Source organism: Meleagris gallopavo, chromosome 30 (genome assembly GCF_000146605.3).
Source record: "Meleagris gallopavo isolate NT-WF06-2002-E0010 breed Aviagen turkey brand Nicholas breeding stock chromosome 30, Turkey_5.1, whole genome shotgun sequence".
Taxonomy (NCBI): Eukaryota; Metazoa; Chordata; class Aves; order Galliformes; family Phasianidae; genus Meleagris; species Meleagris gallopavo.
In genome coordinates, this window is record NC_015040.2 from 1,529,630 (window position 1) to 1,556,930 (window position 27,301).

Sequence of the window (27,301 nt, forward strand, 5' to 3'; positions counted from 1 at the left end):
CCATGCAAACACTTGGCTGAAAAAAAACCAACAGAGTCCATTCTGCCTGGTAAAGTACACACGGATATTTTTAGGTTCCTGTTCTTTTCAAAAATAACTGGAGGCATGGATCCAAACCTCCGAAACGTGGCATCATTTCAAAGCCACAGGGGATGTTTGGAGGCCCTTTTGAATACCAAAACATTGCGTTTCCCGCTGAAATAGGGCATTCAAAAATATCTGGGACATGCAGCTCTCCTTCTTACTGTTGAGCAATGGGATTTTTATGCACAGTGATGCCAGTTACTGCCCCAAAGCAGCAGCTGGAATCAGGCGCGGAGCAGCGATGCTCCTCCTGCACAAATCAGTGCTGGAGCTCAGAATGGAGACCAGGCTGGATGGGCACTGGGCAGCCAATGGCAGCAGGTGGAATGGATGATCTGTAAGGTCCCTCCAAGCTGAGCCACTCCGTAATTCAGTGACCTCCTCCTCCTGCTCTGCTGAATGGCCTCAGCAAAGCAGCACAGGGGCACCGAATGTTCCTTCAAGGGAAGGTGACTTTGCTGCATGGCGGTGCCCCACGTGCCTGGAGCTGGCTCTGATGTTGGATCCACATGAGGACATTTACAGCTAGGAACCACGAAAACCATCCATCTCTTAACTGCAATACTGCTTTTAATGTGATGGCTGCACACATGCAGAGATTCCCCAAGACAGGCCCTCTAAATTATCCAGACCTGACGACCTCAAAAGAATCTCCTTTGTGTAACAGTTTGCTTTAAAAGAATGGGGAGAAGCTGATCTTGGAAACTTCTGAGTGCAGTGGGGAGAGAAATGAGCAGATAAGGGGAGCTGAAAGGAAATGGGACACTCTGGCATAATGCATGGAGCTATAATGGATTCCTTCTCAGTGCAACAGAGGGGAACAGCAAAGAGTATTCATTAACCCTCACTGGTTGAGAATCAGACGTCAGGAAAGCAGAGGAGGAACTGAAAATGAACAATAAAGGCGTAAGGATGCAAATATTTCAAGCAAGTTGAAACATTTCAACTGAATATAAAATGCTAAGCAGGAATCCTACCTGAAAGTTACTGCAATGATTTTCTTTCCCCAGTTAGTTAGAATCATGAGACTGAGCAGCCTGTCACTTAAAATGAAACTCAGCTCATTTAGAAACAGGTTTATGAGACAGGATGACCCACACAAGCTGGAGGTAGGAGGTGTCCCATGTCAGCACATGCTGAGCAATCTTTATCCCACTGCAGAATGGACATTCCTGCTGGGGAGCTGCAATGATCACCCACTGCCAAAGAGATTTTCTTCTACCACTTGTTTACCACTGTGGACAAAATGCAATGGAAGCTCTCACGACTGCCCAAAACATCAGGGCAGAACCCCCAGCTCCGCCCTGGGGGGTTAACTCTGAGTTAAGCTCAGCTGATTGCAGACTGTTTCAACCCAGCAGATGGAATTTTGGGACCTCACTTTCCAGAAAAGCAGAATGCACAATCAAAAGAAAGAGAAATTTCATTCTGAACACTTTTTCAGAAAACAAAGTTATAAAATCTAGCAAAAACTAAGGAGCTTCGTTTCCATATAGCACTGGATTCCGTCGCTTGGAATGAGCAATATGGAAATGCTTGCTGCCTAAGGCAATCAATATGCTTCCAATATTTATTCCAAGTTCCTCTCCTATTCTTTAAATTGCACAGCTCATAAGCAGAGTATCTTCAGTAACAGCTCCTTTCATGTAATGCCAGCTGGGTGACACAATGGAAAAATGCCATATGGCCACTTCATGAAGAGCGAAGCATTCGCAGTGTTTCCACAGCAGGAAAGAGTTAGCAGCTCAATATCAATCCTGCTGCAAAGCAGTCCCCCAGCAAGCCCAGCACGCTGCTGGAGGGGCCCGTGCTACCCAGCCAAGGCACTTCAGGGACAAAGTGCACAGAGGTGGCACTGTCACCTTCTCAGCCTAATTCCTAGTGGGAGAGCATCCTTGGCAGACTCCATAGATAGGGGCTCAGGGCTGCAGCAGAGCCCCAGAAGATTGAGATTGGCTTGCTGCAATGATTTGCCATTTCATTTGATCCCACGCTGCTGAAATGAGGAGTGTTGTGTGGTTCAAACCACTGCAGTAACACAGCAGCGGCTCTGTTGAAAGGAAAAAAGGAGAAGAAGTTCCCCAAAAATGTGCAACCTCTGAGCAAAGAGTGCCCTTATGTCTCTGGGCAACGAGGGAACAGCCCTGACCCATCCATCCTCCTTCCTGAACATGGGGAGGAGGCAGAGAAGCACCAACACTGTATTTTCAGAGCTCCCAGTGGGCTGCTGTTGTGCTGTGACTACAGAGATTTCCCCACAGGCAAACGATTCGCTGGAGAGCAGCTTCTTAATGACAAGAAGGAAAGCAAAAGAAAAGGGGTGGGAATGACACCAAGCTGCTTATGGATCTGCACAAGCTTAGAACCGTTATTCTGGAATGAAAAAGACATCTCAGAAGTGGAAAGCTTCTGGATCACATGCCCCCAGAACAAGACAGACAGGTGCCTGTGATGCCCCATTTGTCCTGGTCTAGGTTCCACGCACGGAGCATCTCATCCCAACCCCTTCCGGGGGACAGCTAACTGCTTGCCATCCTTCTGAGCCCACACACCCACCTGCAGCTCCACCTAGACACATCTGCCCTGTTAGCAGTCCTGAGATCCTCTGCTTTAATCTCACTGCTGCTCCTCATGCAGAACTTCAAACCCTGTAGCACCAATCCCACTGATCACACCTTCACCTGCCTGCAGGACGTAAAGCTTCAGCCTCTGTTCCTTGCAGGAGGGCTCAGACAACTGAGCAGGGGCTGCCATGTCCACATCACACGAGGGAGGTGAGGGGAAGAGAAGGGATTACCACAAAGAGAAGACACGTGGCAGCTGGACACCACGACCAGCAGAGCGCTGGAAGGACAAACCATCCAACAACTTCTGAAAAGCCCTGAGAGCACTTCCATAACACCACGCCAAATAATAAATGAGAGAAAGAGGCCACACGGAGGATATCTCAGAGAGCATCATCCTCAGGATCAAGGAAAAGCTGGTAAGCAGACACGACTCATACTGCTGCTTTGCTGCTGAAGGGGGCTTTGCAAATTCTGTACATCAGCACGGACCACAACGCTTTCCAGCTGAATTGCACTCACTGTGTATTCTGCATGTTTTTTCCCATACCATTTCATCCACTTTCTGAACTCTCTGTCCATCGTCTAGAAGAGGGAAGAGACACAAAACCACCTGTTAGGACATCTTGGTGCAGCGAGACATCAGTGAAAGCAGATAAGCTCTGACAGCCTTCAATAACCCCCTCCCCACCATTTTTTTCCCCATTAATACTCAAGGGATACAAGGCAGAGATTCACTGCCACTTCTTAACACAAAGATTTGCACCAGGATCAAGACAAAGCTGGCATTTTCTTCTCTCCCCCACCCTTCTCAGCAAAATTACATGTTATAAGCAATGCAATCTGAGCTGACGCTGCTTACCACTAAAAATGGCACAACCTTAAGTAGCTGCTGTGTTGTGGTGCATAATCCCACAGAGTAGGAGGCACTGAATGCATCCAGTCTAAGCCCAGATAGCAAAGCTTAGAAGGGTCAGCTGGGGTGAAGCAGCAGAAAGTAGCAAGCAGAGCAACTGCAGCAGCGAGTGGAGGGAGCACCAATGTGCCAGAGCAACAAGGAGTGCTTCCAGCTGCATCCAAACAGACTGGGGTTGCAGGGGATGGAAGGCTGTATGACCCAGCCATACAGCTGGCACCAGTCTTCAATTGCCCAAATATAGGAGAAATTAACAAAATAAAATAAAATAAAATAAAATCATGCCAAGATGGCTTACTCTATGTTGGCAGTGAGGGTCCACCTATACACCAGGTGTGAAAATTAAACTCAAGTGTCTCAGAAGACTCAAAAAACCTTCTGTATTTCCAGAATTTGACTCCAGAAATGAAGGGCCCAAATTTGGAGGCAGCAATGAAAGGAAATACAGGAGAGAGCTCTGACTCTACCAACATCTGAGATGTGCAGATATCCATCAGTGCAACAGATGTGTGCTGAAACTCTTTCTTTCTTGAGCCCCCCTGAGCTTTGTGGGACAACACACCAAAGCCAGAAGTATTTTCATGAGCTGGACGTATTTTGAACTTATATTTTTCAAGGGCAGCTTCACTAAATCAAATCCATGAGACTCTTCCTATTTAACTGAAGGTATTCAAAGCCATCTGCATCCTTTCCTTACCAAAGCAGCCAGAGATGTGCTGCCACAGCCAATCTGAACTAGAAACTTAATCCAATCTCTTCCACAAGTGTCTATGAGAGCTGGGGAGAAGAACTGCTCCACACAGCATGCAGGCAGCAGCTGCTCAGCTGTTCAATCTGCAATCAGCAGAACAGTGCTGTACAATTTGTTCATCCCATAAACCTATGAAATATTGGTGCTCTTCTGCAACAGAAGGCAGCCCATAAGTTAATACTAATATTTAATTTCTGGGTGGTGTTTGGTGTTTTCTGTTGTGTTTGTTTGTTTTTTTTTGTTTGCTAACCATTATCATTAAGGCCTTATGTTTGCACAGTGATGGGAAGGGGTATTAATGCAAGTGAGAACCTAACGTTCCCTCTTTAACATTCATCTCTACACTAAGCTCACTATTAAATTCAGATAGTGACTCTCCAGTGCAACCAGAAGGCTCACACAGAGGGAATGCGTGATGCTCCAGTTGGAAATTTCCACTGGGTCACAGGAGGAGAAACAAAATGGATTTTTAGATCGTTGTCTGATCCTCCTCACCACTGTGTTTACGCATTTTTGCCCACACCACTTAAAAGGAGGATCAAGGATTTGTTTTTCCTTCGTAAGGCATAATTTTCTGGCCTGCACAGACTGAGTCAGCTTATTTTAACAACATGGAGGGGTACGTTTCTGTTGGTCTGCTGCAGAAAGTAAACTTTGTATGGTAAGGCGTAACTAACCTTGATTGCCTGCTTGTAGCTCGTTTGCCTCCCAGGATCGCCTTGGAATTGATTATCTCTTTGTGTCCCCATTGGCAGAGAATTAAAGACGTTGAAAGAAAACTGCCTGCTTGCCTACACATTATGGCACTGGTGTAAGATTTCCTCTGGCTGCACACACAAGGCACTCACAAGCCTTGCTGGTCAGCCTATCCCAGCTTAACAACCAAGCTGAACTCCAGCTATGGGACACCAAAAAGGGGCAACAGTGCCTTAGGCAGAAAGACAGCTTTCAAACCTCTTAAGAACTGTTTGTTGAGTCGATTCCTTCCCAGATTTGCTTACAGTGCTTTGGTTTCTGACAGCCCTCTGGCTTTCCACAGCCACGAGTGCAGGTGTGTAGGTGAAGCCTATTGCATTTCCTCCTGAGTAAGTCCTACATCACTCTGGTTAGAAACCATGAGCTCTCAGCAGGCACAAGGAAAGGACAAACACTCCCCCCAGGCATGCTGCACTGCAGGGCTTAACCTGAGAAGCAAAAGCACGCACACTGCTCACTGCAAGCCACTGACCTCAGCGTATTTGGCTGGAATGTCAGCTTTCTCCACACCATAGTGATGTTTGCAGTTTGTGGCTGCAGCCACTTGAAGCACCACCTGACCCACACCTGCAGGAGAGAGAAAACAAACTTGAGAGAGGGTTCCAAGAGAGGTAAGCAAGGAGTCATTAATGGGAAACATGCAGAAAGTCCCACGAGTTCCACCTGTTCTGCAATTCAAATCGTGCGTGGCTGAAATGAGCCCCATTTTCCTACAAGGTGTGTTAAATGCTAAGAACCCACCTACCTGTAAAAGGAATTTGCATCCTGGAGAAGGAGCCTGCACTGCAATTTAACTTCTCTTACAGAAGAAAAAAGAAATGTGGTGTTACAGTTTTGATGCTTCCATTTTTCAGTACTTTTAGGATAACAGCATAAGGCCACAACACAGCAATGCCTGCACTGATAAACATTGATGGCTACTGCTGTTAAACATGGCTCGTGTTCACCATCTAACAAAAGCTCACCAAGAGCTGGATTTACACAGATTTCATTAGCATTTCATCAAACTTACACATTTCAGACTGTATTTCAGTACAAACACTCAGACAATTCCCACCTCAGCCCAGAATGATGTTGGTCACATTCCTAAGCTGTCACTGAAAACCAACCTGTTTGCCCAGCACTATGGGCACAAGCTTTCACCTGAAATGCAGCACAATGTCTGAGAACAACACAAGCTTATTTTCCTATAGGCTAATGCAGGGTGCTGCTTTAGAACAGGTGACCAGGTTCAACACTCAAAAAGAACTTCGGTGCCAGACCAGCACTGAAAAATGCATGAACTTCCCATCCCAGTTCTGCCTGCACTGCAAGCTGCAGCAGCACCGAGCTGTTCCTACACCCACCTGAGCAATGCATGCCCTTCCCTCCATCCCAGCTTAAGGAAAAAAAGGGAAAACAGCACTTTGATTTCTGCCTTTGCAAGTGACCCCCATTCTGCAGGTGCTAAAGCAACACCATTCCCCATCTGCTGAAGCACTCAGTTGGAATGCATCCTGCCTACGTCTGACGCAGCACACGTGCTTCATCACCCTGCAGGTGAGCACATGGGAAACGAGAACAAACCTGAGCAGATCCCCCATCTGCACAGAGCCAGGCTGCTGTGTGCAGAGCCACACTGCTGTGTGCACATGGCTGGCTGCTGGCAGGAAGCAGTGCTGCTAATTGGAGGGGTGGAACGGCTGCCTTTAAGCCCTCGCCACCAGAACACTGCTGGCACAATGAGAGCTCTGCTGCTGTCAGGGTGTTTTGTTGGTTTGACTTTTTTTTCTTTTTTCTTTTTTTTTTCCCCTCTCCTTTCCTCCCTCCCCAAATTCCCATTTCACACACAAACACACAGATTTTATACACATGCAAATACAGATGTGCAGATTTCCGTGGGGTGGGAGAACACGATCTGAGGGAGAACTGTTTCCCTGTTTCTTATTCCTGAAGGAGGACAAAGACCAAGGGGAAGATATAAACACACTGTTATGACAGAAATCACAATACAGCAGAACGAGTTATTAACCTTGTCTTTCTTTGGCCCTTCTTTCTGTGCTGCAATTGCCATCAGCCTAATGACCATGCATACGTACATAAATTCCTCCTGCAATCAGCACAGGAGTGGCCACAGCCCCTGGGGGTGCAGCCCCTGCTGCGTGCATGCAGCTATAGGGAGGTCATTCCCATTGCTGGTAGGAAAAAATATGCTTTCATTTATGCTACTCTCAGTACTGCACTGATTACAGTTTTCTGAAGTTTACTCCTTCAGTACAAACTCAGGAACAACGTTCTGTTTCCAATTGTTGCAGCGTTCCAAACATTGGAAGCCAAAGACTTTAAACCAATTCTCTCCTATGTGATTCTTTACACTGTGGATTTCTACATGGTTGCTCAGCCCCCAAGGGAAAAGTGGGGAGAAGGCAAGCAGTAAGGCCAGCAGCAATCCCACATCTCACGGTATGAGCTCCAAGCGCTTCAGCTTGACCCCACACTTCTTGTTCCACCATCAGCAGCTCTGCAAGATTTCAGATATCACCTTCTTCAACCCTCCTGAACAAACAGCCACCAGTATCTATGGCCTTTATTGTTGTTGGTTTTTTTCCAGAAGGAAAATAGTTTGTTGGTCCTGATGCCTTTCTGCAGGTCTCAGTTGGATATCAGTCACTGCAACAGGAAATTTAAGACGTAAGTTGCACAGGGGGAGGAAGGGGTCAGGAGGAGGTGATCCCTGCCTGCAGACACACTGGGGTCTGGAGGGAGGATGGCTGTCCTGATGGGTTTACATTTGTTATTTGTTTTTTAAGAAATTAAAGATATATTTTTTTAATATTTTCCCTAGAAGTCCTGCATCATACCAAAACCAAAACCAAAACTTCGCCTACAATTTTAAGGCCAATCCGGTAGAAGGGGAAATTCTTATTACTCCTTTCCTGCTCAAAACCAGATTTTAGCAACAAAAAGAAGAACATCATCTTCTTACTCAGTATATATCTGTTCCACATGGGTTTGAGTCATAGCTGGTTTCTCTACCAACTCAAACTTCCTTTTAAAACTCCAGCCTACACACGAGAGGCAGTTGCACTCACTCAGTTGGATTTGTGGGGTCTCACAACACAACTGTCACAGACAAGCATGAAGACTTTTCTGACACACTGAGAAGTACATCAGAGGGGAAAAAAACTGCCTAATTTTCAGATGACGTGCCCAGCATTTCATGGGGGAGGTGAGGAAATCAAATCCTCGTATATGAATGGAACGAACAGAATTCACAGAAAGTTGGTGAATCCTTAAAAATGGAATTGCTGTTATATTTTAAGCATCGTTTTTTTCATATTGTTCCTTCTTTGTAAGCGTATTCATCAAGAAACATGAAGAGCTTTCTGTAAGAAGGGTTTGTGGCACTTGCAGGCCAACATCTCACCACAGGGAACAAGGTCTGGGACATCTGCTTAATCCTGTTGTGAAAAGCAGAAGCATCACTGAGGATTAACTAGAAAAGGTACTTATTCTAGAACGTAATCCTTAGCCCTGGTTTACTTTCCAAACGTGAATTTCTGACAAAAAGGAAGAAAAAAAACAGTGAGCAAAAAGAATAAATCCTTCAGTTATCAGTCACTCACCGCTGCCCAAGTCGACAAAGAGATCGTCTTCTGTCATTTTAATCTCATCTATCATCTGGGCCACCAGGTCGAAGGAGGTTTCTCCATACACCTCTGGGGAGAAGGGCTCGTAGTTGTTGAGTTTCTCGGGGTCGGTCACCGAGTGGTTGTAAACCTGCTGCAGGATGTGCCGGAGGAGCCCGTTGGAGGGACGTGTGTTCAGCTTCATCGGTTGGGTGGTTCCCTTCCACTGCACAGAAAGAGCAAGAAAGGACATTTTGGTGGATGAATAACTCAACGTGAGCCAGCAGTGTGCTTCTGCAGCTTGGAAAGCAAATGGTATCCTAGGCTCCATCAGAAGAGGGGTGGCCAGCAGGGATTGTCCCTCTTTACTCTGCCCTCGTGAGGCACCATCTGCAGCACTGCGTCCAGGTCTGGGGCCCCAACACGAGAAAGGCACGGAGCTGTTGGAGAGGTTGGAGAGGGTCCAGAGGAGCCACAGAGATGAGCAGAGGGCTGGAGCAGCTCCCCTAGGAAGACAGGCTGAGGGAGCTGGGCTTGTTCAGCATGGAGAAAAGAAGGCTGCGGGGTGACCTCAGTGCAGCCTTCAGTACCTAAGGAGCCTGCAAACAGGAGGGGAGTCAGCTCTTGAAAGGGGAGATAACAGCAGGACAAGGGGAAATGGTTGGAAGTTGAGGGAGGGGAGATTGAGGTTGGATGTCAGGGGGAAATTCTTTACAGAGAGAGTGGTGAGGTGCTGGAACAGCTGCCCAGAGAGGCTGTGGATGCCCCGTCCATCCCTGGAGGTGTTCAAGGCCAGGTTGGATGGGGCCCTGGGCAGCCTGGGCTGGTATTAAATATGGAGGTTGGTGGCCCTGCCTGTGATGGGGGGGTTGGAACTTTGTGATCCTTGAGGTCCCTTCCAACATGGGCCATTCTGTGATTCTGCAACAGGAATCCAATGTCAGGACGAGCAAATATTAATGAACTAAGAAATAAGTTCAAACATCACTGCTAGAAATAACGGGAAGGTAAAAAAATCAACAGAGATCTCAGTTGTGAGCACACCTGGAAAAGGCGTGCAAGTTTTGTATTTACTGATCACCTCTGAACTGATGTTGGCTGTAAGCTCAGCGTGAGAGCAGCTCAACTTCCACTGGGAATTGTGGGGTGGGAGGGATCGTATGTACACAAACAGGAGTGGCAGGAAAGAGATGGAAATCGAGCTTCCCTTGTTTCTTCAAAAGAAACACCCATCCCTAAACACAGTGCTAGAAACGTCTGCCTTCAGTAAGGAAAAACAAAAAGGGCAACTCCAGAATCTGGTCTAAGTGTTCCTGTGTTTGAAATCCAGGTGGCAGGAGGAACATAAATTTACGTACAAAATCCAAACAGTTTTTAGGGCTCGTAAAGGACAGACAGAAAGTCTTACTGTGCTGCATAGATTCAGTAATTCCCACAAGCAGAATGGAGAGGAAAAGAAATCCATCTATAATTTCAAAATTAAATAGACTGCTAACATTAAGTCATTACTCATGTTTTACTTCCTTCAATTCAACCTTACAGAAAAAAACACACCTTGTTAAATCGGTCTGAGATTACATTCTAGTTTTCCCCATCAGGGCGGCCCTGCAGCACAGAGCAGAACTGAATGGCAAGCACGGAAATTCCTCAGCCATGGATCACTGCCACAATACACAGGGGGCTTCATATGGATGGCTTAAGAACCCAGAAGCCACAGATTCCCACATGCAAAAGTAAACCTATATGATAAATCCCTGTGAAACTTCTGCAAGCGAAATGCACGGAAACCTTTTTTCGCCCCCCGAAGGGAACAGCAAAGTGCCAAAGGAGCACCAGAACGAGAGCTTACAAACCTGCACTTTGGGAAAAAGGAAAAAAAAAAAACATTAATATGCTTTTTATCTCCTGTAAGACAGCCCCTCCAATAGTAACTTTTTGATAGATGGCCAAGGAGAGATCGTTTAACAAAAAACTTAAACCTCCGTAAGAATGGAAGCACTGAAGCACCAGTGACACCACCAGATCACACCACACAACCCAGTGCTCTAAAAACCTGATGGTTTTTAGATGTTATTCACTACACGTGAGCCCAAAGCAGTGAGACAAGCACCGTGGCACAGCAGTGGCCAATACATACCAGCTGATGGATGCTGTCGATGGCGCGGTTGTACTTGTCACACAGCCGCTGCATGCTTTCAAAGCTGCGGGGAGAAGGCACAGGTTACAAGAGAAGGGCAAAAGGTGAGCTTGGAGGTACAACTTTCAGCCCTAATGTCATCACAGAAGCTGATCTATCTACATGCAGAACATGTAATTACTTGCACAGCTTTAGGACACTGCGTAGTTTGCTTTCTGTGACCTCCCAGAGGAGCAGCAGTTCGTGACAAAGAAGCAACAAGTTGTGCAACCTGCTTGCGCCGTGGAAAGAAGAAAGGCACTTCCATTTTGGAAGCTGAACGTTCATATAATGTTAGTTCCCTTAGTGAACAGGAAAATAATTAAACTTAAGCTCTGATTGATGAGACAGCTTGCTGTTCTCCTTGCTCGCCCCTTCTTTTCCTCCATGCAGACACACAGGAATGCAAGGTGTCTGTGTGCTGTTCTCCTTTGCTCCACTGGAGTACTTAGGGACAGTGGTGGTGAGCAGTGGTGGTGGGAGGTGAATGCTGGCCATGATGATCTTAAAGGACTTTTCCATCCGGAATGGCTCTATAATCAGCACTTCATGGCAGTGACTGCTTCATGGGTTGCTCAGGATTACAGTCACTGTCGCCAGATGCCTCCATGGCAGAAGCTTAGAGGATTAAAAAAAAATTCATCTCATGCCAGGGAGGAAAAGATATTGCTAGGAAATCAGGATTACATAACCAGATTCTATAAAATAAAAAAACAAACCAATAATAAAACAAATAAGGAGTTATGGGACCAAGATAATCAAATCATGGCCACCTCTGAACCAAGAAGTGGGGACCAGGGGATATAGAAAGAAGTGGCACTGCAATCAAGCAGTTAAAATGAAATGGAGAGGAGCAAAAACACCTTAAGCAGATCATGATAGCAGTACCTGCGTGGGGCTCGGGATTATAACCAGGGATGACTTACAAAGGGATGGAGTTTCATCCGCAATCCTCAATCTACGAGTTTAGCCATGCTGTGGACTTGAATAACTGCAGTTTTCCCCCTATGCACGACTTGAATGAATTCTGTTTTTCCCCACGTAAGCAATTAGGGAGGTCTCTGCATGCTACAGCTCTTTCTTTCCTTTACAGGGGGTCACAGCTCTTTCCTGCCTCAGTGCATGCAGACTCACCCCAAGAGATGCTGCAGGCTGAGGGTCTGCCCCTGCCAGCCCCAAGGTGGACAGGGGGGACAGATTGGACAAGGTGGAATGGTCTTAAACTGAGACAGGGGAGGTTTAGGTTGGATATTAGGAGGAAGTTTTTCACCCAGAGGGTGGTGAGGCACTGGAACAGGTTGCCCAAGGAGGCTGTGGATGCCCCATCCCTGCAGGCATTCAAGGCCAGGCTGGATGTGGCTCTGGGCAGCCTGGGCTGCTGGTTGGCGACCTGCACACAGCAGGGGGTTGGGACTGGATGAGCGCTGTGCTCCTTTGCAACCCAGGCCATTCTATGAAGGAGAACAGCACACACTATACATTCATTTGCAGCTCTGTGTGGAACAGGCACTCACACGCAGACATAAGAAGCTCCAACTAATTCTGGCTGCCCAAGAGAGCAGTAGGAATGGTTTGCCTTTTAATTTATTCCCCACCCAAACAGCATCGCGCTCGTTCTGAACACTGAACGGAGGAGGAAGGGGGAGGTTCAGCTCCCACAGCCCTGGCAGGAGAAGGACACAGCGCTGACAGACAGCTCTGGCATGCAGCTTTCTAAACAGGAATTCTGAGTTACTACAGAAGTAGAAACCTCGGTGCCATTCAGCTCGCTGAGGCTGGATGCAGTCCAACAGCTCAGATACCGATCATTGTTTTGCAGTGAGTAATTCCAACGTACACAGCAGAGCTCAACTCTCTGCCGTACGCAGTTTCCTATTATGTCCTTCATCCAACAGCCTTTGCCAATATTTCTGTTACACATTTCCTACCAAAATAGCTTTGCCAGCTCCAGAAGAAAACTTTGGTTCGTAGTGTCTAAGAATAACCAGATAGCAACGGATTCACTGCAAACCATGTTGGCCTGTCCTCCTGCTGGGAACAAGTATTCTTTGCTCACCTTTTTGTGTCATAGTCAATTAGAACGTAGTTTTCCATAGCAAGCTTGAGATCTGGGATTTCTTCACAGACCCACCTGGAAAGAGAGAAGGAACAGAATAAAAACAACATTTCCAAATAGCTATAATAAGGCAGTCTGTCTCAGTTCTAGACTGGCATTGCTATACATTGAGACAGAACGCTGCTGCAGACATGAAAGCTCACAGTACTGTTAGGAGGAAGGCAGACAGCACAAAATGCTAATTGGAAAGCTGCAAGAGTCCATATTTGTGTTGAAAAACCAGCGAGGTGCCTGTAGACATTGGCAGTGGTATAAAGCACTGGAAATGGCACAGCTTCAAATTGAGGTGATAAGTGTATTGAGTGCATCTGAAAAAACCCAAAGCTATAGCTGATGCTAATCTAACATAAAGCATAATGCAAAAAGAAAAAAAAAGAAAAATAAAAAGAAAAGTGCAGTATTTTGAAAGGATTTTTAACAAAACTGACACTGTAACAGCTTTGACAAAGGGGAGGGTGGAGAAGACCTCTCCTCCAGCAGCCTGGACAACCACCACCAGCCATTTCAGCTGCTTTTACACTTGACATGACCCAACCCAAGACAGATTTGCCAAAGTAATTTTGATAAAAGATCTCTTCCTTGTGCTGAATTAACAAAGCCCAAATGCTGCTGCCATTAGGAGGGGAGAGCTCAGCCCCACTGGCACTGCATCTGACAATGGCAGCTCGCAGATGAGGTTTCTGCTCTCAAAATATGGGAGGATGGTGAATTCTTTTCAAAGGCATCTGAAAAGCCACACTGGCTTTGCACAAACTTTCCTCCAAAAACAGCAAAGCAGGGAAGAGCTACCATCACCACAGTAACTCAGTGCACGCCATAGGAAGGACAGAAATGGGAATGGCAGCATTTCCTCTCCTTGCACCACGATGCACACTTTATAATGGTGAAAAAGCACAACAAGAGATCCAGCTGTTCTGATTCCTTCTGCCTGATTCACCCTTACTAAATAAAAACACAAATTAAAAAATAGAAATCCCCATTTGATACCAATGCCTGACTGTCTTCCGGTGAATATCTACCTTCCCCCAAATTTACAAAATTTACAACAATTTCCCAATTTTTCTCTTACATTAGGCAAATGGGCAGCCAACAGCTGCTTACCCAAAGAGATTGACAGTTCTCTGCATTCTTTCACTCAGTGCTTTCATAACCATGCTGTGGTCACTGAGCACAAGGGAGGCAAAAGGCTGCAAGGAAGCCTTCTAACAGCCCACTTGCACTGCAATCATGCTTGTAAGATGGTTGTGAAACACCTCTTTGGCCCAATTGCTTTCTTACACAAGCCCCCTCTTGCCTACAGGTAGCACAGCACTGAAAAGAGCACTGAAAGCAGCACAGAGGACTCTGGCAATCGCTTCCAGCCCCATCTTCCCCATAATCACACCTACAAAGCACACCATGTGCTCCCCAGGCACAAAACTTCACCAGCATCAGCACGAGTGAGCTGGAAGAAACAGCAGCAGGGCAGCTTTGCAGTTGGAAAAAGAACATTTCTTCTTAAAAAACAAAAAGCTTGAGCTCCAGCCTCCAGCATGGCACCTGCACATTCCCTCCTACCACAGACTGTGGTCAAATATTATGATCTCATCTACATGAGTGATGTTATCAGCAATACTGCTGAGCTTTCCCACTCATGCTGGGAGCAGCTTGCTAGGCCATATGGGATGACCAGGCTCCAAGCTCGGGTGGCCATGCAGGCAGGACCCTGCTCCGTGTTTCATCTGCACCATCCAACCACGAAAACCTGCTGCTCTCCTTTATATGCTAAGGTGCCCACTCACTGTGATGAAGTCATGCACAAGAAAGGGTTCCAGTCTGCACCGAACACTCACCGAATTGTCTCAATGATTTCATGAGCAGCATCATGGTGTTTGTCCTGAAATAAAGCAAAAAAAAATAGATATTTTCAGAGAGACAACAGGTGTGCTGTTTTTTAGAAGATTACAGGAATTGCAGTCTTGTTCATGACACAGGTGACAAGCATAAAAGGGAAGGAAGACTTGATTGCCACCTGAACCCTTAAATCAATCCAAATGAGACCATTACTTTGGCAGTTTACACAACTGAACCAGAAACACATGTCACAAGTTACTTCAAGCACGTGCCCCAAAAGCCCATGTAGTGCACATACATGCACCATGCTATGAAAAAAGTCTTATTTTGGAAAGATGAAGGTGTTCTATATATCTTGTTGTATTTATCACATGAAGCCATAGCTACCAGAGCTCATCCACACAGTTTAGGATATATTTAGACACTTCTTAAAGTGGCTTTGACCTTTTAATTAGAAGCCTGGGATCCAGGACCTTCCAGTGTTAGAAGGGTACAGGCTCACTTTCCCAAATTCCCTCATCTGCTGCAGACATGTAATCCCTACAGAGCTACCACAGGAAATGGAGTGGGGAAGGGGAGGGAATGGAAGAAGAGAAACACCAACAGAGAGACGACAGAAGTAGCTGTGGATTATTTTGATTGAAGTCAAACAGAACCCTTTCCCCATCTGCATCACAGCTTTCACATACACACAACGGAGCAGACTTCCCAGCCTATGTACTCAGGATGCTGTAGAAGTTCTCCTTCCAGAAACTCGCACCCTACATACCTGGATAGATTGCATGATTCAGGAGCAGAAGTAGGCAAACATTTCTTAAGTCTGTTATGACAGAGGTAAGAAACAACACTTCCTATTGTACTAGGAAAAACTCAATTTATCCAAACAAAAAGAAATAACTCTGTTTATCAAGGGGTCACATGGGAAAAACAAAATGCTCAAAAAGGAGAAGCTGACAAGCCAATGGTAGTCAGGATACATGGCTTTCAACATGGAGTGGCCCAGGTGTCAACTTCCCTTGGTTCCATCCCAACATGCCAATGCTACAGCACACCCCGTGCTAACATGGCGAGCTGTGCCAACAGCCCTGCACCTTCCAGTCCATGGGTTTGTGTACAGCCCTGCATGGCCCACATCCAGCTGCAACCAGCAGCACCAATAAACAGTCAGCCAACGTGAAGCATTGAGCAAATAACTGTACCAGTACTGCTTAGCCTAGAAAACAGGGAAGTAATTCAATGGGAACGTGCTCTGTAAATGCACATGTAAAGAAGAAAGGCATGCAGGAGGAGGGCTCTCCTGTCTCTTTATTTCTTATCTGCACAGTACAAAAATAGCCCAAGACAGTCAGCTCATCCATAAACATCCCCTATGAATTTCCACCTTTCACTACACATAGATTATCACAGTATAAACCCCCCGGGATGATCTAGCTCTCCCAGTAAACTGTGTTCCTGAATAGTAAGAATATGGTTTATCAACATAAGCACATTATACCGGAAAAGTGAATTCACGCTTCTGCTGCCATATAACCTTTTTCCCTGAAGAAGTTACATTCTCCACTGACTGCTTTGCAAGCTCAGTGAGAGCTTGCAAATGGAACCCCGTGTCCTATAGTCTTCAAGAAAACGCCCCTATAAATGACCAAAAATGCTTATTTAACAGATTCCTTTGTCTTGAGTTAAAAAATAAATATCATAATGCATATCTATAGAGACAGTTCCAGCAAGTGGTTTGAGTAAAGCAACCTCACTCCTCCTCTGCAATTCCTGCCAGAAGGGGCCTTTAGAGTTCAGCTAGTGTTTTATCTAGCAGCAACAAAGCTGGAAAAGGTTCCACATCGACTGCAGCTAAGTTGCTCATGTTGGAACACTTACCAATTTACCATTCTCTCCAATATGCTTTGTCCGGGTGGACAAGCTCCCAAGATCTCATGCAAGTCTTGAAAAGATCTAACATTTGTTCAAAGCACAAAATGGAGGAGGAAGAAATAAAGATTACACAGAGGCCACTCATGGCTCCATTTCAATGCTAGGGCAGTAAGATTTAACAAAGATAACTTTCAGCAAGAGCCAGCCGTCCCACCTGTGCTCACATTGTTGTACTCCCACAAAGCAAGAGTCAAGGTGAGCAGAAACCTCACCATGAGCACAAGCTGCCTGCACAGCACCTGCGCTGCCCACCACTCTTAGGAGCAAAAGCACTGCTTTGGGACCTCTACGCATAGAACTTGGTGCTTGAACCTGCTCTGTTTGCAAGCCCATTGGGAGAACAGGCTGGGAGGGCCGGGATGCAGTTCCTGATGATGAAGATTCTTGCCCTGCCTGACCACCACAGCACAGCACATCACCAAGGCCAGGCTGGACTTGGTTCTGGGCAGCCTGGTGTGGTGGTTGGTGACCCTGCTCACAACAGGGAGGTTGAAACCAGATGATCTTCGAGGTCCTGTTCAACCCAGGCCATTCTATGACAATTCTATGATCTTGGTCTGAAGCTCTTAATCACAAAATCATAGAACATTCCACGTTGGAAAGAACCCACACAGATCACCAAGTCCAACTCCTAGGTCCAGCACCAGCCAAAATCCAAACCCAACCCCTTCAAGTGCTGTCCAAACGCTCCTTCAGCTTCAGCAGCTTGGAGCCATGATCACAGAGGAGCCCAACTCACCCCCACCGTGGCTCCAGGCCCTTCTCCCTCCATTGGTGAGGGAGAAATGGGCCCAGTGTGCTGTGTGGACCCAGGCCCCTATATGTTGTATAGATCCAGGCCCCACGTGCTGTGTGGGCCCAGGCCTTGACTTGCAGGCCCAGGCCTCACTGTACTGCATAGGCCCAGGCCTCAGTGTGCTGTGCAGGCCTCAATACTGTGTAGGCCCCAGTACTGTGTAGGCCCAGACCTTCACATGCTACCTACAGGCCCAGGCCCCAGCATGCTGCGTAGGCCCAGGCCTCGAAGCGCTGCCTACAGGCCCAAGCCCCAATGTACTGTGTAAGCCCAGGCCTCTGTGTACTGTGTAGGCCCTGGTCCCAATACTGTGTAGGCCCAGGCCTTTAAGTGCTGCCTATAGGCCCAGGCCCCAGTATACTGTGTAGGCCCAGGCCCCAACATGCCGACCACAGGCTCAGGCTGTGCTCTCTGTAAATATCGTACAGCCTGAGGGGCTCTCGGGCCCCAGTGTGGATCTGCAGGGCCGCAGGAATGGCACTGCTCCACGGGGTGAGGCCTTATCTCCTCAGTGCGTGCTCTCTGAGATGTTGTCTACAGGAACTGAATGTGCCCAGAGCTGTTCGTAACAAGTTTTGTTGTTGTTTCAAATAATAATAATAAAAAAATAAACATACCTTAGAAGTTATTACAGCCAATCCTGCCTGGCTGAAATGTATTATAAAAGGTTCTTATTTTCAACCTCAACATTCAGTCTAAAATTAAAATGTGAGCTCCCAGAGAAAATTCAAGTTTTTGCCAAGAAATCTCAGGGGAAAAATAATGGAAAGAAAGCAGATACTTTTTCAAAAGTCATTTATAAGAGTGTAGTTTTGTATAGGGAGCAATGGAGATGCCTCAGCAGCACAAGTGAGCAGCTCCAGCCCTGAGATGGATTTCTCCATCCATCACTACAACTGGAAGGACTGAATCAGGAGTTTTTGCATAACACCCTACAGGTGCAGGAGCAAAAAACCGCCAGTGGTTGTGTTGGTGTCACAACATCAGTTGGCTGCTGGAGGTAATGTCATAGCAAACACCTCCTACATGAGGTGAGGCTGCTTTGGTTGCTTTATCTTTCAAGTTGACATCTCTTAGGAGATCTTAATGGCAGTTATGGGATAATTCCTTAAGGCAGCAACAGCCCAAACCATGAGAACTAAAGTTTTAAATCCTGGGTGTGGTCATAGGGGGGAAAAGAAAGTTGGTGGGTTTTCTATCAGCAGATCTCAAAGCACTGTGCAAAGGACGTGAAGGTTCCTTATCTAATTATCACAGATAGGAACTCAAGGCTGACTGCCCAAACTGAACTGCCGCACAAAAAAATAGCAGTTCTCACCTTTAGAGCCCATTGGCCCTTTTACTCACCAGACCTCATTTCCTCTCCCAGAACAAGCGAGGTGACTATACCAGCTCTGCAGAGGTGCAAGCAAGCCTCCCACATTTGCAACATAGGAGGAGGAGACCTCCCAGCTTTGCACTGTCCAACAGATAAATCTGAACAAGTCAGAAAAAAACAAAGCCTGACACAAGCTAGTGAAAAATTCATCAATGGTGACACTCGTGTGTTTTTTAAGGATCGCTTTAAAAAGTTCTACATTTCACCATGCAACACCAGCTTCCAAGAACTAAACACTGACTGCACTCAGGATTTGTTCTGGCCGCCAGACTTTGACCTACAAGTGCTGTGATCTTATTGAATTTGCCTAATGAAGGTGGTCAGTCTCAGCAGCCCATTTGAAGCACTGCTCAGCTGCCTGAAGCTGCAGCCCTGTCTGCAGACAGCATCCATAAATCCAAAGGAGAGGATGTTACAGCTGGGGACAAGATGGCTAGCAGAGATCAAAAAGATGGATTAGGAAAAGCCAATCAATCTTGCAGAAGACTAGCAGGACAAGTGCCTCTTTAATGTCCCTTAGGTTTCTTCCATCTGTGGTGGATGATAAGCATTCTTCCAGACACCAAGGCAGGCAGGGCAAGCTACAGCAGAAACAGTGCAGCATCCACACATGGACACGATCCCAAGCCCTGTGCTCCAGGGATCACCTTCATTTACAGCACAGCACAGCATCCATGCCCGCAGCATGTCCACCTCCAACGTCCTGCACACAGCAGCGGACAAAGGTCTTGTGAAAAGCAGAACCCAAAGCACTTCCAGCTGCTGCAATCATAACCAGTGCCCACTTTGCATTTTTAGGTCTTGCCTCACACTGGTTACAATGTGAGTAAGGAAAAGGGAAAGTTGTTCCAGTATATCACACTTATGGATAGACTTTTCATATTATCTGATTTTATCCCAAAGCAGGACAGGGACACTGAGCTTCCATGCCAGCAAATGAAGCAGCAAACTTCATGCTAAGGGAGGTGAGGACAGAAAGCCTTCCCTGAAGACAATTACTGCTGTTCCCTTAAGTGAGGAAACGAAGAAGGGATTAGATAAGAAAATCCAAACTCATCTGGGTAATCCTGTATGCCATGAGCCCTGGTATTCGTAGACAAGACAGCTGTGGGTCTGGCTGCCACTAGCACTCCCACTTTCACTGCAGTACCTAAACCACAATAAAACCGTTTTGCCTTTGCACACAGCAATTACAACTGTTGCTACGGACACCGCACGAATGCGGGAGGGAATGGTTCCCATGATAGCAAGTAGAGGGGGCTGTATAAATATATTCACACGCAGACATCCTGCAGAAGAGCCTGAAGGAATATCCACACGGACAGTCACACCAGGACGACCCTCTGGTTGCACAAAGAGGACATCAGTACGAGTAGTTCTCATAGCAGCACCAGGTTCAGGCCTCTATGCAACCATGGGTGTATGTTAATGAAGAAACAACGCTCCCATCCAGCGGTAACCGGAGAGCAGAATGGAAAGCAGCCATCGTCCCCGCCAGGAACTCCAACCTGCACGTAAAGCTGAGCTCAGAATTACCTCCAGTCGGAGCAAACAGCCGTCCCAGAGCTGCATTAAGAGCCTGAACACTTCGTATGGACTGAAAATAGTTTTCTTCCCTTTTCTAAAGACAGGCTTCTTCAAAACACTACAGCTTTTCTACTTGTTGTTTCTTTGTCTTTTTTCCATAGTTGCATTTAATTCTGCACAGAGGCTGCAGAAGACTCGAGGTTTTGGAACCCCCTCCCATATCGCCCCAGTACTGACCACCTCTTCTTCCTCAACGCCTCCAATGTCCCTCCTGCCACCAAAATACAAAGGACACCTGCAAACCGTTGGGGGCAAAGGCGACCAAGGAAGAAGTGCAGGAAAGTTGCTGCCACCTCTGCCTGAAACCCAACAGCTTCCCACGTCCATGGTGGACATTGGTGAAGCTGGAAACTCATGGCACAGCCTCACTTTGGGTCAGAAAGCTGCTGTAAGGACAACCAAACCCCATCTCCTGCAATGCCCAAATCTCAGGAAACTGCCCTTCATGCTACAGTGGGACCAGATGGCCTCAGTGGTCTTATCCAACCTTAACTATTCTACTTTCAATCAGAGCATTAAAGTTCATAAAGCTTTTATGTATTTTACACAAAGAAATACACTCAGGATTTTCTGTAGTTTTCCTTGTTTGTTCAAACAAACTTTCCAGTGCTTTGTTCACCCATCCTCAGGACTTCCTTTGGTCTGGCACCAAGCAAACCTTGCAGTGAAGACTTTTAGGAAACACTCATTCACCCATAAGAAAAACATTTTTGTTATTCATAGATCTTCTCCTATCTATACAGCCATCGTTTCCTGCTGTAAAACATACCTTCTATGCCCTAAAAATAGCAGCTACTCTATTTGGTATCTCTAGAAATGTGTGGTGAGCATCACCGTATATTCAGGTTTATTTTTTGTTCCTCTTCAGAGGAAGCATTGCCTTATCTTTTAATAACTACCATGATGCATTACGTTCCTAATACGTTCAGATACCTGATATGAACTCTTCCTTCTGCAGAGCCTTCTGTTAAAAGGAGAAAATAAATGAAGCTAAGGTATTTTAAATAAGTCAAGATACCTTGCGACCATCAATCTGCAATAACACACTGGGAAAGGAAAAAAGCATCCTGCTTCTGGTCCTTGTCTGGATCATTACAGATAAAAGCTTTAATCAGACAGACAGACGTGAACTCAAAGCAGCAAGAAAAAGAAAGGGAGGCATTAAGAAAGAGCTAAAAAGAAAAAAGGAAGAGTACAAAAGTAGACATATGGGTGTCTGGGGAGAAGGGTGATTACATTTCCCATAAATCCTGCATACCGAGAGGTAAGATATTTTGCCTAACTCCCAGGAGGAACACAAGTCACTCACAACGCTGAGACGTGAAAGGATAATCATCTCCACATACATTTAGGCTGCCACAAAGGACAAGAGCTGGAGCTGCATTTGGTGGCATGAATTTCCCTCAGCGCACCGAGAGCTTTCAGTGCTTCGTCCGGACGTAACTGATGGGTGCGTTTCAGGCAGATAAATTTGAATTACTGGAGCTCGGGCCAAGGGCAGGGACGTGAATCCTCGCTCATCTCCTTGAAAAGAACACCAGCTTTAACAGCTATGCTGTCTTTCCACTTACGTTTTTCGATAGGATGGAATCACAGCATGGCTGGGTTGGAAGGGCCCCTAAAGATCATAGCACCATAGGAATCGCAGAATGGTTGGGTTGGAGGGGATCTTAAAAATCACAGAACCATGGAATTGGTTGGAAGGGGCTTTAAAGATCAGGGAAGCACACGGTAACAGAACAGTTGGGCTTAAGGATCACGGAGCCATGGAATAGTTGGGTTGGAATGGTCCTCAAAGATTACAGATCCATGGAATCACAGCAAGGTTGGGTTGGAAGGGACCCCAAAGCACCCCCAGCCCCAGCCCTGCCATGGGCTGGGTGCCACCCCCAGCTTGGGTTGTCCAGGGCCCATCCAGGCACGGGGCACCCACAGCTCTGGGTAATGCCGGGCCCTCAGCACCCCCTGGGTAAAGAATTTCCCCCCTCATATCTGGCCTAAATCTCCCCTCTGTTAGCGTTAAGACAAGGGGGGATGGTTTAAAACTATCTGCCCACATAAAAAGTCCTCCTCCTCCCATTCGCAAGCTCCCTCTAAGCACTGGAAGGCTGCAAAGAGCTCTCAGTTGCACGAGAAGGAGAGTCACGTGGCATTAAGATGCAATACAAAAGAACTATTTTTAGTTTGCATATAGAAACGCTGGGAAAAAAAGACGCACGTTCGCCCAACTCGTGGTTAACACAGCATCCAACAGGGACAGAGCTTGGAACAAAAGCCACTGTGAAACCCAAACAAGCAGCGATTGTCCCTCCTGGCAACCCCCACCCCGAGGTGGCAAGAAGCAAAGTGGCCCTGGGGAGCAAGGAGTGGCTGTGGGAGCACCCAGTGCCATGCTGCATGACACAGCCATACCCAGGGCTGTACCCAAGGTTGCTGTACCCATGCCAGCACTGTCATTTCTTGCTGTTTATTTGCCAGGCAGCTGAGAAACCCGAGCGCTGTCGAAATGCCGGAGTCAATGATTTGCCAGCTCGCTCCCGCCACTCCGAACGCTTTGAGAACGGGCTGTTGAGAAATAGGAAGTCTGCTGGAGCATTCAAGCCTTTTTCTTCACCAGCAAAGTTTCTTTAATTAATGACTCATCCCCACAAACACTTCCCAACAAGCTGCATCAACAGCCTGGGTGAAATCAGAGAAAATCCCCTAACCTTGCCGCCACCGCCGACGACAACGAATTTCTGGGCAATTACTCAGGGCGTGGGGAGGCTCCGTGGGCAGAGCCGCCCGGTACAGCCGTGTGAGTCACGGGGCGGAGGGGAAAACGCTGTAACATTGGCTTCCAGACAGATATTTTCAGCCACCAGCTCACACACAGCCCCCACATCCCCCCCCGCCGGAACAAGAGCAGAGGGGAAGCCCATGCGTGCAGGGATGCTGCTCGCCATCAGCTCGCCCCAAAGGCACGTGGCTGGGGACAGCGGGCACAGGGCCACCCCTGCAGGTGTCCACGCACCATAAAACAGTGCTCTTAAACCCATGTCAGAGCCTTAAGGTTGGAAAAGATCTCTCAGATCCCCAGTCCATCCCACTATGCCCGCTGACCACATCCCGCAGTGCCACATCTCTGCAGTTCATCAACACCTCCAGGCACCGTGACCCCTCCATGCCCTGGGCAGCTGTGCCAGAGCATCACTGCTCTTTGCACGTGAAATCATTCTTAAAATTGGATATTAAGAACCCCGACCCTCCCCGGGCAGACATTGCACACCAGAAGGTTTCGGTAAGGTTTGCCATTCAGAGAGTCATCATAGAATGGTTGGGTTGGAAGAGACCTTAGGAATCACAGAGCTCCAAGCCCAGCCATGAGCAGGGCCTCCGACCACTACATCACGAGGTTCATCTCCACAGTTGTGCTTTGTTGTAAGGGTGACACTCAGAAACTCCAGACTGTACGGGTTGGGAGGATCACACAACTCAACCCCCCACAGCAGGCTGCAGCCATATGCATTATCATGGCACAATCCTCCGGTGACGCTGCGTGCCCCACCAGATGGATAAAGCAGGATAAAACCCGTGAAAAAAACAAAACAAACAAAAAAGAACAGGAAAACAAAACACGGATCCTATGTGCCCTTCCACCTGTACAAACAGCACAGCCTTATCACAGTGTTCTGTTCCTCCCCCAACAGCAAAAGCTCTGGGGGCTGGGGGTCTGACATCTCTCCTCCCTCAGCTGGGACTGTCCCTGTGGGGCAGAGCAAAGCCCTGAGGTTTCCAGGCTGGAAGATGGGGATGGAGGTGGTCACACCTAACCTGAAGCACTGCCCTACAGCAGCAGGGCAGGTCAGCAGGTTTGCAGTTACCTTTTGGGGAATTCTATTCAATGCAGGGCAGAGAGCAGCCAGCCAAAGGTCTGTCCGGAAGTTGCGAGGCTCTGCACGCTGCTCAGCACGGAGGGGTTCAAGCACACAGTGCCAGATCAGATTGTGGAGCTGAGCTGGGTTTTTCAGCAGCACACCTTTCTTTCTCCTGCACACAACAGGTGGGGCCGGTTGCACAGAGGGGCCCACAGGCAGAAGCCACCCAGCATGGCACACACCTCCACCTTCAAACCTCCGAAATGCTCAGCACCAAGCACAGGGGGTGAAGCAGTTCAGCACAACCCTCCGGAGTAACCCGGGTCAGAAGGACAAGTGCAGCATGAGCACCAAGCCATGCATATCAACACCTGTTTGCATTACATCGCAGCGCCCTGATATTGCGCTCACATTGCATTTATATTGCAATGCCACCCCCAGTTTGCATCATTCCAGACCGCTCAGAACCAGGAATTCCACTTACTCCAAGCAGATAACATACATCCCTTCTTCATGCCTGTATCTCTCACGCTGTGGTTTGTTTTTATTTTCAATACAATCCCTCTGGTCTGTGACAGAGCTCCAGGCTGACACGTGGGAGCCAAGGGGTTAAACCGCACACAGCAGCGCTCACTCACCCGGCTCCGATGAAGCGGGGCAGCCGTAAAAACAGAGGTCAACATCAGAAAATATCCCGTGAGTCATGAGCAGCGATTACTCACCGCACGACTCAACTCAGCAGCACCCGGAGCTCCTGGGTGAGGAAACCGCAGCCTTTCCTCCGAGAGGAGCAGGGAAGGAGTCACGCTGTCAGTTCGTGTCCGTAAGGGGGTGGTGGGAGGACTGCTGCTCTCCTCCCACGGCCCCAGCGTGACGTGGGGGAAGAAAGAGGGGGTTTACAGAGCTCCCCACGCTGCTGAGAGATCCCGCTGATGCTGGTTGGTAGGAATGGAGGGGATTTGTTCATTCTAGAGATAAGCTGCACTGCCTGTGCTGCTTGTTTTGGAGCAGAGGAGATATGGGCTGCAGTGGGAACGCAGCCTACTGTGCTCAGCCCAGCACGGACTGCATGCTTTCCTCTCTATCTTTGAGAACCCCGAAGCAGACAGCAGCCAAACCCAACCGGGGAGGTGTGCCATCCCCTTCCCCGGTATCCCACCTCCCCTCCTATGGGTTTAGAGATGCTCTGTTTGTGTCAAAGGGAGCACAGCAGTGCCTGCAGCCGCTGCCAGCAGAGCTGAGCCAAAACGGGGCCGCAGCTCAGCACCGTGTCAGCACACGGAGCACAAAGCACACAATTTATTGCCAAAGCTCCAGAGTTCATCCACCACTGCAACGGCTGCGTCTGTGTGTTTGCGTGCGTCTGTGTCACAGACCCAACTGCAGGAAAGAATGGATCAGCTCTGGATGAACCATTGCTGGTTCCAACGTTACCGGGGAGGCAGCTGCAGTGCCTGGAGGGGTCAAAGCTGGACAGTCAGGTTCTGCAGCACTGCTGTGCAAGGACGTCGCCCTGGCAGCAACTGGAGGTGAAGCAGGGGGGGCGGGGGGAGGGGACGACCCCACCATCCTCAGAGTACAAGTTTTCTCCTAAATTAACTGAAAAATCATCACTCCTTATGCCAGCAAGCCTTAATTTCCCTTATCTGAAACACCCTTATTTCCCAAGCACTCCCCACACTCAAACAGCACGATAACACACACGGGGGGGGCTGGGGGGGTGCACACAGCTCAGGGCTCGTTTTGCCACAGCTGTCAGAAGTTCAGCGCACGCACATCAGCCCGTTGGTGCCGTGCGGCAGCTCTGAGCCGTGCTCCTGCTGGCGGGTTCGCTTTTGGCAGCGCTGGGAGCACCGAACGGTCGCGGCGGTAACTTTCAGTTTCCGAGGATTTGAGCGCAGCGCGCGCAGACGAATGACGGAGCTGCGGCTGCACGGCGCCGTGCTGAAGTCCATTGCAGGGGAAGGCGGGAGGCAGAACTGCAAAGGGCAGATAGGAGCTGCGGCTCCGGAGCGATGCGTTCCTATCGCAGCACGCAGCTGTGCCCGGCACGTCCCCGAACAGAGCAGCGCTCGGGTTGGGGATGATATGAGCGGGTGCGTGTGGGTTGGCACACGTGTTGCACGCACAGAGCTGCTGCTGCGCTGTGATGGGATGTGGAGGGGGTGAAGGCACAGCTCTGAGATGGGATGGGGGGGTACTGCGTGGGGCTGGGACGTGGGGATCCCCGAGGGTGGGAAATGGGGACCAAGGACACTGCTTGGGGCTGGGAAGTGGCACCCACAAGAGTGGGACGTGGGGATCCCCAAAGATGGGATGTGGGGACTGAGGGCACTGCTCAGGGCTGGGATATGGGGATCCCCAGGGCACTGCTCAGGGCTGGGACGTGGGGATCCCCAGGGTTGGGACACGGGGACCAAGGACACTGCTTGTGGCTGGGACGTGGCACCCTCAGGGCAGGGACACGGGGACCAAGGGCACTGCTCAGGAACATGGGGACTGAGGGCACTCCTTAGGGCTGGGACACGGCACCCACAAGGGTGGGACACGGGGACCAAGGACACTGCTTAGGACCAGGACATGGCACCCACAGCGGTAGGACACGGGGACCGAAGGCGCTGCTCAGTGCTGGGACACGGGGACTTAAGTCACACGGCTCTCAGGTCAGGGACACGGGGACCCTCAGGGCACCGACACGAGGACCGGGGGCAGCACTCGGGATTTGGAACGCGGGGAACACAGCTCACAGGGCCGGGCCACGGCAACGAGAGCAGCGCTCGGGGCCGGGATGCGGGGACCCTCAGGGCACAGGGACGTGGGAAGCAAAGCAGCGCTCGGCGCTCGGACACGGAGCCGGCAGCGCTCGGGCGGCGGAGGCACAAACAAGTGACACGGGGACACCGCGACGCGCCGACGGCGGACCGACGGCTGAACCCGAAGGGCCGCACCG

The 27,301-nt window shown here is 48.5% G+C and overlaps 1 protein-coding gene across 5 annotated transcripts in view; it reads right to left on the bottom strand.

Moving 5' to 3' along the window:
• The window catches only part of DOT1L (DOT1 like histone lysine methyltransferase), a 44,893-nt gene extending 27,364 nt beyond the window's left edge, over positions 1-17,529 (bottom strand). For 4 of the 5 annotated variants that reach the window (XR_004162106.1, XM_031557118.1, XM_031557117.1 and 1 more), the window contains exons 1-7: positions 17,473-17,520; positions 14,804-14,847; positions 12,912-12,986; positions 10,817-10,880; positions 8,677-8,905; positions 5,544-5,638; positions 3,171-3,233 (exon numbers count right to left, since the gene is read on the bottom strand). Coding sequence is in view for 4 of the 5 variants with exons in the window: in XM_031557118.1 (XP_031412978.1) it covers positions 3,171-3,233; positions 5,544-5,638; positions 8,677-8,905; positions 10,817-10,880; positions 12,912-12,986; positions 14,804-14,847; positions 17,473-17,505 (603 nt within the window). In the remaining variant the exon portion in view is untranslated. Of the gene's footprint in view, positions 1-3,170; positions 3,234-5,543; positions 5,639-8,676; positions 8,906-10,816; positions 10,881-12,911; positions 12,987-14,803; positions 14,848-17,472 lie in introns of all 5 variants that reach the window. The other variant, XM_019610022.2, reaches the window with a different exon arrangement.
• Between the last annotated feature and the right edge of the window lie 9,772 nt (positions 17,530-27,301).